Source organism: Gymnogyps californianus, chromosome 2 (assembly GCF_018139145.2).
Source record: "Gymnogyps californianus isolate 813 chromosome 2, ASM1813914v2, whole genome shotgun sequence".
NCBI lineage: Eukaryota > Metazoa > Chordata > Aves > Accipitriformes > Cathartidae > Gymnogyps > Gymnogyps californianus.
In genome coordinates this window covers 96,817,566-96,830,286 of record NC_059472.1, presented here as the reverse complement: position 1 = coordinate 96,830,286, position 12,721 = coordinate 96,817,566, and the positions used below count along the sequence as shown (strand labels likewise).

General features: G+C 41.7%; 1 protein-coding gene across 2 annotated transcripts in view; it reads right to left on the bottom strand.

The window, feature by feature from the left end:
• HIVEP1 (HIVEP zinc finger 1) overlaps positions 1-12,721 on the bottom strand; it is a 117,443-nt gene that overhangs the window by 68,901 nt on the left and 35,821 nt on the right. Inside the window, exons 1-2 of one of the 2 annotated variants that reach the window (XM_050891271.1) lie at positions 11,229-11,293; positions 10,657-10,732 (exon numbers count right to left, since the gene is read on the bottom strand). The exons of the other annotated variant lie outside the window; for it this stretch is intronic. Of the exons in view, the coding sequence (XP_050747228.1) occupies positions 10,657-10,687 (31 nt within the window). The 5' untranslated portion in view covers positions 10,688-10,732; positions 11,229-11,293. Of the gene's footprint in view, positions 1-10,656; positions 10,733-11,228; positions 11,294-12,721 lie in introns of those variants that run through there. 2 annotated transcript variants of the gene reach the window in all.

Genomic DNA, 12,721 nt, shown 5'->3' with positions numbered 1-12,721 from the left:
TTTAGCTTTACTGTTGCATTTCACTCAAATTGCAACCTTTTAGACTGCTGAACTCAGATTCTCTTGTTTGCTGATACAGACACTTCAGTTCTAGTCACGAACATATCTGACCACTGACCCTTCAATATTTCTTTTAAACGACACAGACTTTTAAACTTGTAAGCTGTTTCCTTTGAGGTTGGCACCACTCCATCTAAAACCATGTTAATTATTAGAATTAAAGCACGAAAAGGCATTTTTGTTTTGCAATATTTTAGCTTCCACAAACCCGTTCCCAAGCCCATGCAAGCTGAGCCATCTCCTTCACTCTCCCTGCTACCTGCCCTGAGTCCCAACAGCAGCCGATGGCTCTCAGGAACACAAACCTCCTGTTTTGACATCTGTCCCTGCCCAAATGAACCTCAAAGGACCACTCTGAACCAACCCAGCAATAACTTTTAAAGTAATATATTGGAATATACTGATGTTCCAGTAATAGCCACCTATATACAGTATATGATGCTACATGTGATGATATATGTGACCTGACTTGTAACTCTCTTGATCTGAGTCTATCTTAACAGTTTGGAGATTGTTCTAACTCAAACTAAAATTAAAAACATTGATAGGCAAAACGAAGCTCAATAGTTTGCAAACTAAACTGCCATCTCTCCCTCTACATATGCGTATGAATGTACACATTTTTAAGGATGCATAATTAACTGTAAGAAAATAGTTCTCAGAAACCAGAAAGCTGAAGTATTTATATCAAAAGCTGAATCTTTCTCACTCTATCTGCACAAATAAACCCACTGAAGTTGCCAGCTTTGTCAAAGTGAGCAAGATTAGCCTCTAAACATAAATCAATTTAAGCAGTCAGAAACCGACAAGAAGTACTGAAGTTGCTTTCAAATTCCTTGCAGATTTTTACAAATGGAAAGTCATTGACCTAGTCTGTGGAAACAAAGTTAGTATTTTCTAATGCAAGACAACATTGCTATCACATGCAACATAGTTTCTATTAGGGCCATTTAAAATCAGAATAGAAGTATGGTATTTCTAGATAGTATTTCAAGGGTGGTTTGGGGACGGTTGGAGTAGGGGGGGGTGAAAGGGGGTACTGATCTTACAATTGCAATATTGTTTAAAACTCCAGGTATCCACGCCACTCAGACAGCTTTGGGCTGGGTTGGTTTGGTTTTTTTCTCGTTTTTTTCCTTTTTTTGCTTCCAAATGTTGCTATATATTTATAATCATAAAAGCCAGTAAAAGTGACTTGATTTGCGAGAGGCACTACAATCAGCCTGATCTAAGATAAAAATAAAACTCATTATCTATAAGGTTGCTCTCAAAAGTCAACTAACACACTGGCATCATAAGAAATTAATTCATCAGTATATTTTTGACAAGCACAGTGTTTTTCTCTGAAAGGTCATTTTTCTAAATTAAGCAAAATATTAAATATCTCTGCTGTTCTGCTGCACATCCCAAACTTAACTCATGAAATGTTTTCACAGTAAAATCAAATTACATTTGAAATAAATACATGAAATAAAGTTTCACATGCATTTAAATTTGACATTTGTACCGTAAGCAATGTAAGCAAACAGTAAGGCCTGTTTACACATTTCATAAACTACGTTAACTGAAAATATGCATACTTAGTAAATGCAGTATAGCCTAGTTTTTCCCAGAGAGCGTCCTTCTTTTAAAACTCCCCTAAACACACACTGGTAAGCGTGAAAGGTAGATCTGGACATCATTGTCCACTGTTTCGGATCTGTGTGGGTCTTTCCTATTGAACTGGGAAACCCAGACCGATGTCCTACACACCGTGCTCTGCTGCGTGCCGCCTCTACGCCCCTCCACATCTTTCCTCTCTCTCAAACAGCTCTGGGATGGAAGCCACCAGAGCTGCTGCCCAGGACTTTGCTTCTGACTCCCATCCTGCCTCCAGAAGGAGCTTACCTGGACTCTCTCACCCGGCGGTGGCGAAGCCTTGTGATGAACTATGGAAAACACCCACCTCTCCCCTTCCACGTCAGAAAAGGAAACTTCTACCAGCAACACCAACAAGAAAAAGCAGCTCCACAGGATAAAAACTGGGACTCCTCTGGTGCCAAACAGACAAGCCAAAGACAACTTCTCTTTGTGAATAAATACGGCGCAAAGGATAAAGCTTCTCCCCTTTTGCACCTGCTGGAGTTCTTCTGTGATGAGTGGATTTTCTGCAGCGCCTGTCTTCCTGGCAGGCTAGGGTTACAGGAGTGTCTGCACTTATGTAACTTCATTTCTTGAGTACACAATTACCCAACACACCCAAGGCACTCCAAGGCTTTTTTTTTTTTTTTTTTATTAAAGAAAAATTAGTTTCTTTCCAGCTGGAACATTTTTTTTTTCCCCAAACTTAGGTCTGTAAGCGAAGCCACAGAAGCGCTCTGAATGTGGTGCACCAAGACCCTTGGTATCCCAATAAGGCAGACATTAATTTCTTGGCAGTGCATCTCTCTCTCTATGTACGGGAACGTGGGCTGAGCTCCAGACTTGCAAGAGACCTCGACATTCACAAGAACCTCCTCCATTTTCACCTGCGCACCTTTTTCCTCCTACGGCAGGTCATCAAGTATCTGCTGAACATTCCTCCCAAAGCCATACAAGACAGCTACCTACACCAGCACGCCCCACCACCAGAAACAAATGCCCTTTCTGCCATTTCACAGCACGCAATATTTGACTGTATTCTTCCTAAATGAAACACACTAACTCATTTTACAAGAGAAAGAGAGTGGCAAAGAGCAGGATACAAACAATTAAGGGAGTATTTGCACACGAAAAGGCAATGGGACATTGTGCGGGGAGATAACCTGCCATCAAGGCACACTGAACTGCAGGAAGATCTAGAAAACTGAACTCTGCATTTGAATAGCCATCAGTGAAGTCAAATACAGATCTGTCAGGCAGCACATACACAGACCACAAGAGCCTTATTATAAGTATTTATATTTGCCACAGTTTCCTTAAAACACCTTCTCCCTTCTCAACAGGTCTTCAGCTGAAGAAAACGTTTGAAAACCGTGGAAACCTTCCTTTTGGGTACACATTCCAGAAAAGACACAGTACGAACATGCTGTGAAGGTACCAGTCACATCCATCATCAGTAGATCTGTGCCAGGCAGTGTGTGACAGAGATCTTTCATCACTTGTAAGTGGAAATGGGCCTTTTTAACTGGCAACCTGAGTAGTTAAAAGCATGGCGGAATCCCAGTCACCCCGATGCTGACGTAGGATTATAATCACACAGGTCTGAAGGCGACATGGGGAAATCACTGGTGTTCATATCACAGTCTGCTAGTGAAGGATCAGAACCCTATTTACTGAGCAGTGTGCTAGACACATATAAGAGAGAAAAAAAAAACAGTCCCCTTCTACCAAGAAGTTTAACTTAAATATACTACTAAAAAATACTGGTTCTATTTCACAGGCATTACAGATTCCCAAAATCCATACCTCTGCTCGAGGTCCTAAACATCCTGACAAAGTCATTGCGGCTGTTCAGGTATCATTCATTCTTTCACCCGAAACACTATTTTTAATCACTTTATCCAAAGCAAAGTGGTGGAAGTTCACAACCATACTGCGTTTGGAGGTACTGTAAAATTTCCTCGCTTCACCGCTACGTTACACCTTGTTACAGCTGACAGGTCTGGCACAATACAGTGTGACGTTAGGAGAAAGGAAGATGCAATACGTAGCCGACCTGCAGCCTGCTCTTTGCCACGCTCCCTCAGCCACCCGGGGCTTTGCAAGTGTGGGTAAGGCAAGCTCTGGAGGTGGCCCTCTGAGTTGGTGGTGGTAGCCCGGCAGCTGCACACCACCACCAGGGCTGCTGCAGAGACAGAGGTAGACAGAGGCATTCCCACCTCTGGCCACCCTCTCTGCTGCAGGAAGGGCAGAAACGCTTTTCCAGACCTCCAAGATACTGAAGGAGCAGTGAAACGATCGGGTTGAAGGGATGTTGACAATTATTTGTCCTTGTCATTATTTCAAATGGAAGAAAAAGGTTAAGTTGTCTGAGGGACATTAAACGTTTTAATAGGAACAAGAACAAATATGAAGTTGTCAGGATGTAAAAATGCAACCTCTATAAAACTGTTCATGTTTTGATCTACGCAACCAAGAAAGATACATTAAAAATAACCATGCTACGCTCGCACTTGAATGCTGTTGACATAAGATCTATGGGAGAGAAAATAAAAAGTAAATAACCAATCAGACTGTTGTTACACTGTTGATTGCTGAAGATATGCAGTGGGAAACGATACCTCCCATCTCATACAATTCAACAAGACTTAGACAAAGCAAACCAAAATTTTATTTGTAGTATTTCATTTCTAGTTCAGATTTGAGATGTCTGGCCATATTAATTTACGAATTTTTGCTTTATAAATATATCACGTTTAATTTATATTTAAGAAGTAAAACTTGAAACCAAACAGTGCAACAGTAAAGCTTCCTTAAGGCATAATGCCAAAGAAAACCAGAAGGCTGCAGTAAACTGCACGAGTAAACACATTTTGGGAATACCTTGTACAGGCCAGTAAGAATCTATGTGCTGTATTATCAAAGGGGCTTTAAGCATTATACTACAAATCCTGTGTAACAAGAAGTGGATGAAGCATATCAAACCATATACTGTCCTTTAAAATTCCCCATACAAAAACTAGGTTGTAAGAAATCAGGTTGACACTATATATTAGTACTGGAGAGTAAAATGCATTATATGGCACGCTATCCTCACAATCATCCCCAAAACAAGTAATGCATATCCATAAAATCAGAGCAAAATAAATTAAAACACATCATGGTTGGGAAATGCACTATTAAGGTACACGGAGCCTTATTAACACTGGAGTCAATACTGGGACTCTCATTAAGATATTCTGGTGTTTTGAAACCTTAAATTAAATTTTATTTCATGATCTACTGGCCATTTCTCCCATTCTACTATTACCAAAGGGCACAGCTAGCATTGTTTGGCTGTAGTAGTTGACTGATTTTCTATAGCTTAAAATGGCCTACATTGGGCTAACGCCTAGCATCCCCAGGAAAATTGTAGGCTCCCGTGCTGATGACAAGAGGATGCTGCCAGAGGGAATCTGCCAAAAAAAAAATTTTCTGTCAGAATATTCATTGCCAAAATCTGAAGCATTTGTGGAAAGGATGAGTTTCAGCAAGTTTTACATTACAAAATATTTTCTAGAATGGTCAGTTTCATCTTTTCTCAAAAAAAAAAAAACAAACCCAAAAATATTGTATCCAAGGCTTTGTTTCAATTTTTTTATTAGCTTACACTAAAGAAAAGCCATGCAGACTTTGAAAAGTCAAATTCAAAGTATTTAAAATTTGTAATAATGAAACTCTGATTTAATACACATTTTCATTTCAGAAAAACTACAGAAATGTGACAAGTTTTGAGTTTTCTGACATTTTAGTTTTTGTTGCTTTTTCACATTAAATACAAGTTATAAAGGAAAACAAACGCACACTTCTAAAAATAATGTCAACAATGACCTATGAATCTAATTTCAATGAGCTTTAATTGCAGATGTTTGAATCAAGTACAAATCTACTCTGAAGATCATCTGACATACCCACAAGGAATGGCTTGACACACCCTTATTAAGTGTGGATTTAATATCTATTGTTCACTCAAATCTATGAACAAATTTACTACCGTTCAGAGGACTCGTTCTGAAAATACTCTTGTTTTAGGTAATTTCAATAGGGATATGTTTTACTTTTTGCACAACATTGTATCCATTGTAAAGCTACAAACTCGATTATGGATCTCAAAATGCTGGTCTTTTTCTTTGTTATATATACACCTGTCCCTTACAATGGTACGCAGGCACACACAGATGAATATTTCTCTGTTGCATGGAATAAATTAGATGAAGCTGAAATGCCTTCCCCATCCCCACGCTCCAAACTCGGGTGAGCATTTGACTCCCCCACCAATACGCTACCAACAGAGGATATCGGATAAAGAGCCCAACCTCTGAATTTGAGCATCTCCAGAGCAGTGCAAAGCCTAAACATAAAAAAAAAAAAAAAAAAGTTAACCCAGAAAACCCCATACTTCTTCACCGAAATTCAGACCGTGCTCAGGCTGACTATAAAGCTCCCTAGGATTTTAAGAGAACCAGAATTTCATCTTACCATTTTATTAGGAAACCAAAACTTCCTGGCACAACCCCACAACATCCACCTATCTGCGGGAACTCCCTTGTTATGACTTCCATTCCCCTGTGGCAAGTGACTCTGCTAACCAGCCAAATCTCACACAAAGGTTTGCTTCTTCGTCGCTCCCCTGGAATCCCAGGGCGTAGATGAAAGTGAGGACGGGCTGCCTTGGAAAGCGTCCAGGCACAGAGCAATAAAAAAAAGCAGGTAGCAAGACGCCTACCAGTGGCACAAAATTCCCTGTTCTACGGCAAGCGGGAAAAGGGAAGGGGATGCTTGTTTTCGACTGCATGGCTCAGTGATGGGAAGGCAGAAAAGAGTATGTGGGACAATGCTGGAGAGGTGAGGGTGAAATGCCACAGGGAATTACTTGTTGGGGGGGAAAAATCGGGTCTCAGGGTTAAGGAACTTGTTGTGGGATATGCAAGTTCGGTACCAGTGCCCACCGTGACCTTCCTGTGTGCCTTAGCTCCAGTCCACAAAACAACGTTTCCCATGCTCCAAGGATTTATTGGAAAGGTAATTTATACTCCTAAAGAACATAGCTGCTGCACACGTGAAGTCTTACAGAGATATTTAGACAGTTTATTGCCAACTACTTACATAGAACATACTCTTGAATTAACCCCTTAGATGCCCTCCTGAGCATATCTTCTCATTTACTGGTGCCTTTCCAATGGCACACAAAAAGTTAAAGGCAGCTTGATTTGTTGCTATTTCATCACATATTACTACTGCATCCAAGGTGGGGGCACAAACTCCTCCTGCCCTTACACATTCTGACAGGTTATACTAAATAGTTAGACCAACGACTTCAAAAGCAGCTAATGAGTCAAAGCGCCCAACCACAGTTCTCTTGAACCAGCCCGGTTTTCAGCAAAGGACTTTCTCAAAATTAGACCCTATTAAATTGTCTCAGACTGGGCCCACACAAAGCTAGCTGCCTAAAACCCTTCTGCAAAAACACACCTGACTTCTGTATGCGTCTCCTAAATACAGTGTAAACCAATTATTGTACGGACAATGCAAAATTAGGGTAGTTAGAAAGTAGCCTCTTCTTCCAGCTTGTAGCAATTAATTCTAAAGTAAAAAATCTTCATAATACAGTTGAGAATTTTCAAAGGCACTATGACGTTGGTGACGGGTTTTAACTAATTTTGCCACAGAAGCTGATGGTAAAGCTCCAGCCAATTAAAACAGCGTTCACCTAACTCAACTTCCAAGTGCTCCTGACAATCACACTCATAACTCCTAGGTGAGGTAACAACCCGTTTCAATCTTTTGGAAAACGATCTTCAAAGATAAAACTTAATAATAAGTAATAAAAACTTGCTATTTATCTTGCAATGACTATAAAGACCTATAATAAAGCATGGATGTTCAACCAGAATAGAATCTTACTGTGCTCAGCATGAACTGGTTTGTGACCATACACTTTATAACACACAAAACTCAAAGAGCAAAGACCAAAACCGTATGGTGCACCCGCACAGTGTCTCAAATGGACACTTAGATCACACCAAAAGAAACCCATGCATTACTTTAAAAACAGCTCAGCCTCCCACCTGACATCTCCCCTCTGGCTGCGCTAGCAGAATGATCTTCGTTAAGATCCAAAAGCCTTACCCCTGCTTCTCAATCTCCCTGTACTACCCACTTTCTAGATGAAAGACAACTTGCAAAGGTTTAGGATCACTTTTGGTAAAATATGCTACACGAACAAACACTGTCAGATTTAATATCATGAAAAGATTTCCAAATATATTAATAGGAAGATTTGTGCTTGGGTTTTCTTCTGGAGTCTCCCTCTAAATAAATTCCACGGCTGAGTTACAGGCACCTTCTCAATGTCTTTTCACAATACAAGCCAGGACTGGATGAACCAATATTAATAGCTGATCCTCCAGTATGTACTGTGTCCTGTCATCTATCATCTCCAGGGCCGTCGGCACTGCTGGGATTTATAATCAAATCATGGTACATAACAGACAAAGGAGCAAAAATTCTTCTTAAAGTGTCATTAACTCCATTATAATTATATTGACTGTAGTAAAGGTCTGCCGTTTTTAAACACTGCAAACACACTTAATTCCCTGTGACAAGCATACATATATCGAAATAAAAATACAGAGATAAGCTGACACTAGTTCCATGTCAGGGAAGTGAAAGTATCTGAAAGGCATATCTACACGACATCGACTGAGGCTACTCATAAATCCAACGAGCTTCAGAAAGGCTCCAGAAGCGAAGCAGACGGCAGGGTGTGTCTCACTTCCTTCAAGGAGGAAGCACTTACTGAAACCCTACACTGTCAAAGGTAGCTGCCAAAACAGCAGCAATTAGTGCTTTCAGCTGCATATGCCCAGCCTATCCAAAATAATTTTAAGGTCAAGCTTCATCCGTCTTCATTTGTTTTTAATTTTGCCAAGGTAACTGCAATTAACTTATCAAGTTTCAGGCTGAACTACTTTGGGGTCAGGGGAGACGGGAGGGAAAGAAAGGTTAATGCAAAGCCACGTGTTTGCCTTCCAAGCCTAAATAAATAACTGCTGGTGATGCAGAACAATACTGCATTTTAAAATAAACAAGAGTCAAATCCCTATAGCTGAAACAACCAAAACATAAGTTATTTTATCTCTTGGAAAGTAGCTGTCAATATTAACGAACATCAGACATATGCAAAAGACAGCTGAATTACACACTCAAAAAAACCCCCTCGCTGTACTCTTTACTTACAGAAATGCAGCAGAAGCAATATTTCCAGTTCCTGAAAAGAACAGCTGTAAGCTAGTCTGGGGGCAACCGAGGATGTCTAAATGCAAGCAAAGTTCTCATATCCAAACACTTCAAGTTCTCCGAGCAAACAACAGTTGCTCATATCCAAAGACGACAGCGCCAGTTTTGCAGGCTCCTTCAACAGGTACCAGGCCTGCTTTGCTAAATAAACACTCCAACACCAGAAGTATCTAGCAAATTCCTGACGGGACGTTTCAAAACCAGAAGCCACCAGCAATGGCTGCAGGCATACCTGCCACCCTCCAGTGACAGGCAGGCACCCCTGCTTCCCAGCCAAGGCACTCAAGTCGCTCAGAAACTGTTTCTCAGCTCCTTCCTGCACCGCCTGGAGTGTGCTGAACTATTGCATAACCCTGCTGCAATAAATCCCGTCTTCTGGCTCCCTGTGCTGCCCCGGTGCTTGCACAGTTTGGTACGCCTGTATTGTTCAGCTTTATGTGTTGCCAGCTCCCACTTCTGCATTTTTAGAATATCTGCGTGCACACACACGGGTAGCAGGTATGCTTTGCTAATTAAAGCAACAATGCTCTTCTCAAACATCTTCATACAATAAATACTCAGCTTCTGGAAAACTGGTTTGGTTGTGATTTTGTTCCATTCCCCCCCCTCCCAGTACAACTTGGAGATAAAAATCTTGTGACAGCTGTAAAACCCAACACTAAAGCTACACTACAGCCCAAGGTTAGGCTTTGCCTATTTATACAACAGCGTCCTTACTTTAATGCTTTAAAGTTCTTGTAGTCCATTTCTGTCTTTTTCATACAAATAATATTTGCAAAAGCGAAATGTCTTTGTTCGCGTAGACCAAACAGAGCCTTTTTCCAGGTAATAACCTGGAAGCTAATAACTATTTTAGAGCAATTCCAGTACAATGAAATGCTGTTATTGGCTGTTTATGTAACAGTGAATTAACCCCCACCGATACTTTTCAGGAATTCGTAACCATAGTGCACAAAATGTACTTTGCGAGAGCTTGTTAATATGGTAAGTTCAAAAGCCGTCTTGATTCAGAAGACTGTCTTTCAAAGCAAACATGCTTAACCTGCAGTTTCAGTCATGGAAGAAATTACTCAATTAATTGCAACAACAAAAACAACAGGGTTATAACTAATGTACAGTAAATGCTCTGTGGGTGTAATGCAAGCTCATTTCCCAGTAGTGTACTCTCTTACATCCTAACACATTTCTTACCCAACTGCTGTAAAACAGTTTAAGAATGTTAAATTTACTTAGATTTTTTTCCCCACACACATTTGTCTTCTGGCAATGAATATTATTACTAACCCAGGTAGGGTTTGTTCTCTTAAGAAACATGTTTACAATGTAATATTTTGCAGCACAGTATTTTTCATACTTTCTTTTAGACAATACATCATCTTTTCCAAACTTAAAACCGAACATCAGAATTTATAAAGTTTTTGCGTGCACTAATGATACCCTTGCAGCGACAAAAGAAGAGACCACAGTGACAGGACTCAATAAATTCTCACCTGCTTCTAGGAATTCAAGCAGGCAAAAGAATAGCAAAAAGCTCAAAAGCACAAAAAGACCCCATCAGTGGCAACTGCTCCCATTTGGACACTAAACAAGGGATGGAGTAAAACACTAATAATTAAAGACAACGGAAAGAAAACTTACCAAAGCAGACACTGATGTCGTCTTCTGTCATTCCTTCCACTCATGTTAAGGACATCTGTCAATGACTTGATCTAGGCTAGATATCAGCATAGGGCTAGTATTTAGACTCGCTGCTTGCTTACAGCTTATAGACTTTCAGGATATGTGTATACGCACAGCTTACAATTAAAACGGTAACAACTAACTGCGATAATAAAATATGCAGATGAAAATTAAAAGAATCCCCTTCTAGCACTTGACAGCCAGTTCTCGGCAGACACTTAGAAATATTCATAAACACGTATGCCTCCCCTTTCCATCCAAACCAGCCCAATACCTCAAACCAACCTCCCCTGAAGTCCTGCGGTATTTTTCTCAACGTAGCCCCCGTGCAAACCCATCTCATCCTCTTACCCCCAAGAGCCACCCCTACCCCCACACCCCCCCAATTCTCTCCCCCCTCCCCGCAACCCGCACAGCTTTATTTTATTTAAAATGATGCCTGCAACAGTTGGGGGCTGCTGGCTCGCTCCCCCTACCCGGCGGGTCACACACACCCCCCACACACACCCCCGCCCCTCCCCCCGGGGCACCTGAACGACCCTGCCACATCACGTTAGGCGCAGCGGAGTGCCGGCTTAAGACGTCATCTCTCTCCCCGGCTTACGGATCCCAGGAATCCTCCCCCGCTATCTCGCCATGGCAACGGCGGCGACGGGGGAAGACGGTCCGCCTCTTACGCAAGAGGAGCGCGCCGAGCCCCTGCCAAAAGGCCGGCGGCCCCCGCGCATCCCACCGCCATCCGCGCGCCGCTCCGCGCCCCAACGCCCCCGCCCCGCCTCACCCCGAGAGCAGTCTGAGGAGGCCTGCGGGTCGGGTGTTTTTTGGTTGGGTTTTTTTGTGTGGGTTTTTTTTTTTTTTTTTTGGTTTGGGGATATTTTGTTTTGGTTTTGGGGGATTTTTTGTTTGTTTGTTTTTCTGGTTTTTTTTGTTTGTTTGTTTGTTTTGTTTTCTCCTTTTTTTGCATTTCCCACAGCCAGCCAACAGCCGGCCGGGTGCAGATTTAACCCGCTCCAATCCCACCTCCCACCACGGAAAACCGACGACAGCGAAGCCGTTCAACGACACGCAGTCCCCATTCCTACCTCCCGTTAACGGGTGCAGCGGAAAACTGTTGCGCGTTGAACTTCCTCAAATTAATAACCCCGCGAAGGCAGGGAACCGGCAGATGAAAGGCGAGGTGTGGGGACTTTGATCGTGCAATCGGATCCATGCGGGCAGGCCCCCCAGCCCATGCGGAGCGCCACTGAAGGTCAGCCTAGGCTGACCCGATTGCAGCAAGAGCGGCGTAGAAAGCAAGCCAAACGGAGGTGGGGGAAAAAAAAAAAAAAAAAAAAATCTATACACCCAGATATCTGCCGAGAGATGAAAGAAAAGTTTGCCTCTGGTGCTGGGATTTATGATAAAGGTAAATGAAGCCGTAATATAACACCTGCCAAGATACTTAGGTCTTCCTTCAGGAAAACACTTAAGCATGTGCTTAAACCCATTGCTATTCAGGGCAGCCCACAAGCGTTTGCTGAAGGTTAAGCATAACGTTCTTACAGGGGAGCCCTTAAGTACTGTGCTGATTAAGGGGTTTTTTTTCCTTCTAAATCTGAGCCACTGTGAACCAACAAAATGAATTGCCCTCATTATATTCTAATATCGTCTCTGTCTTCTTTCAAATTAAACCAGAGAATACAAACAGAAAATAAGTCTTATTTTACATTAAGAGGATAAAACCCAACTTTACATTCTGTTGTGGTTTTTTTTTTCTTTAAGATCAACAGGCTGCACACCACCATGCATCCCTATGAATGAGCACCTTTCATGAGGAAGAAAGCGAGCACACGGAAAAGTGATTGTGATCGCTCTGCTACTCCTAAACTCTGGAATTCCCTTGATGTACTGTTACAAGCCAGAAAGGATCACACAGAGCAATGCATACATACATACGTGTTATCCACTGATCTCTGATCTCTTTTGAAGCAAACCTTAAAATGCTGTAGATGGTGAACATATTTCAGCTATTAAAGGTCGTGGA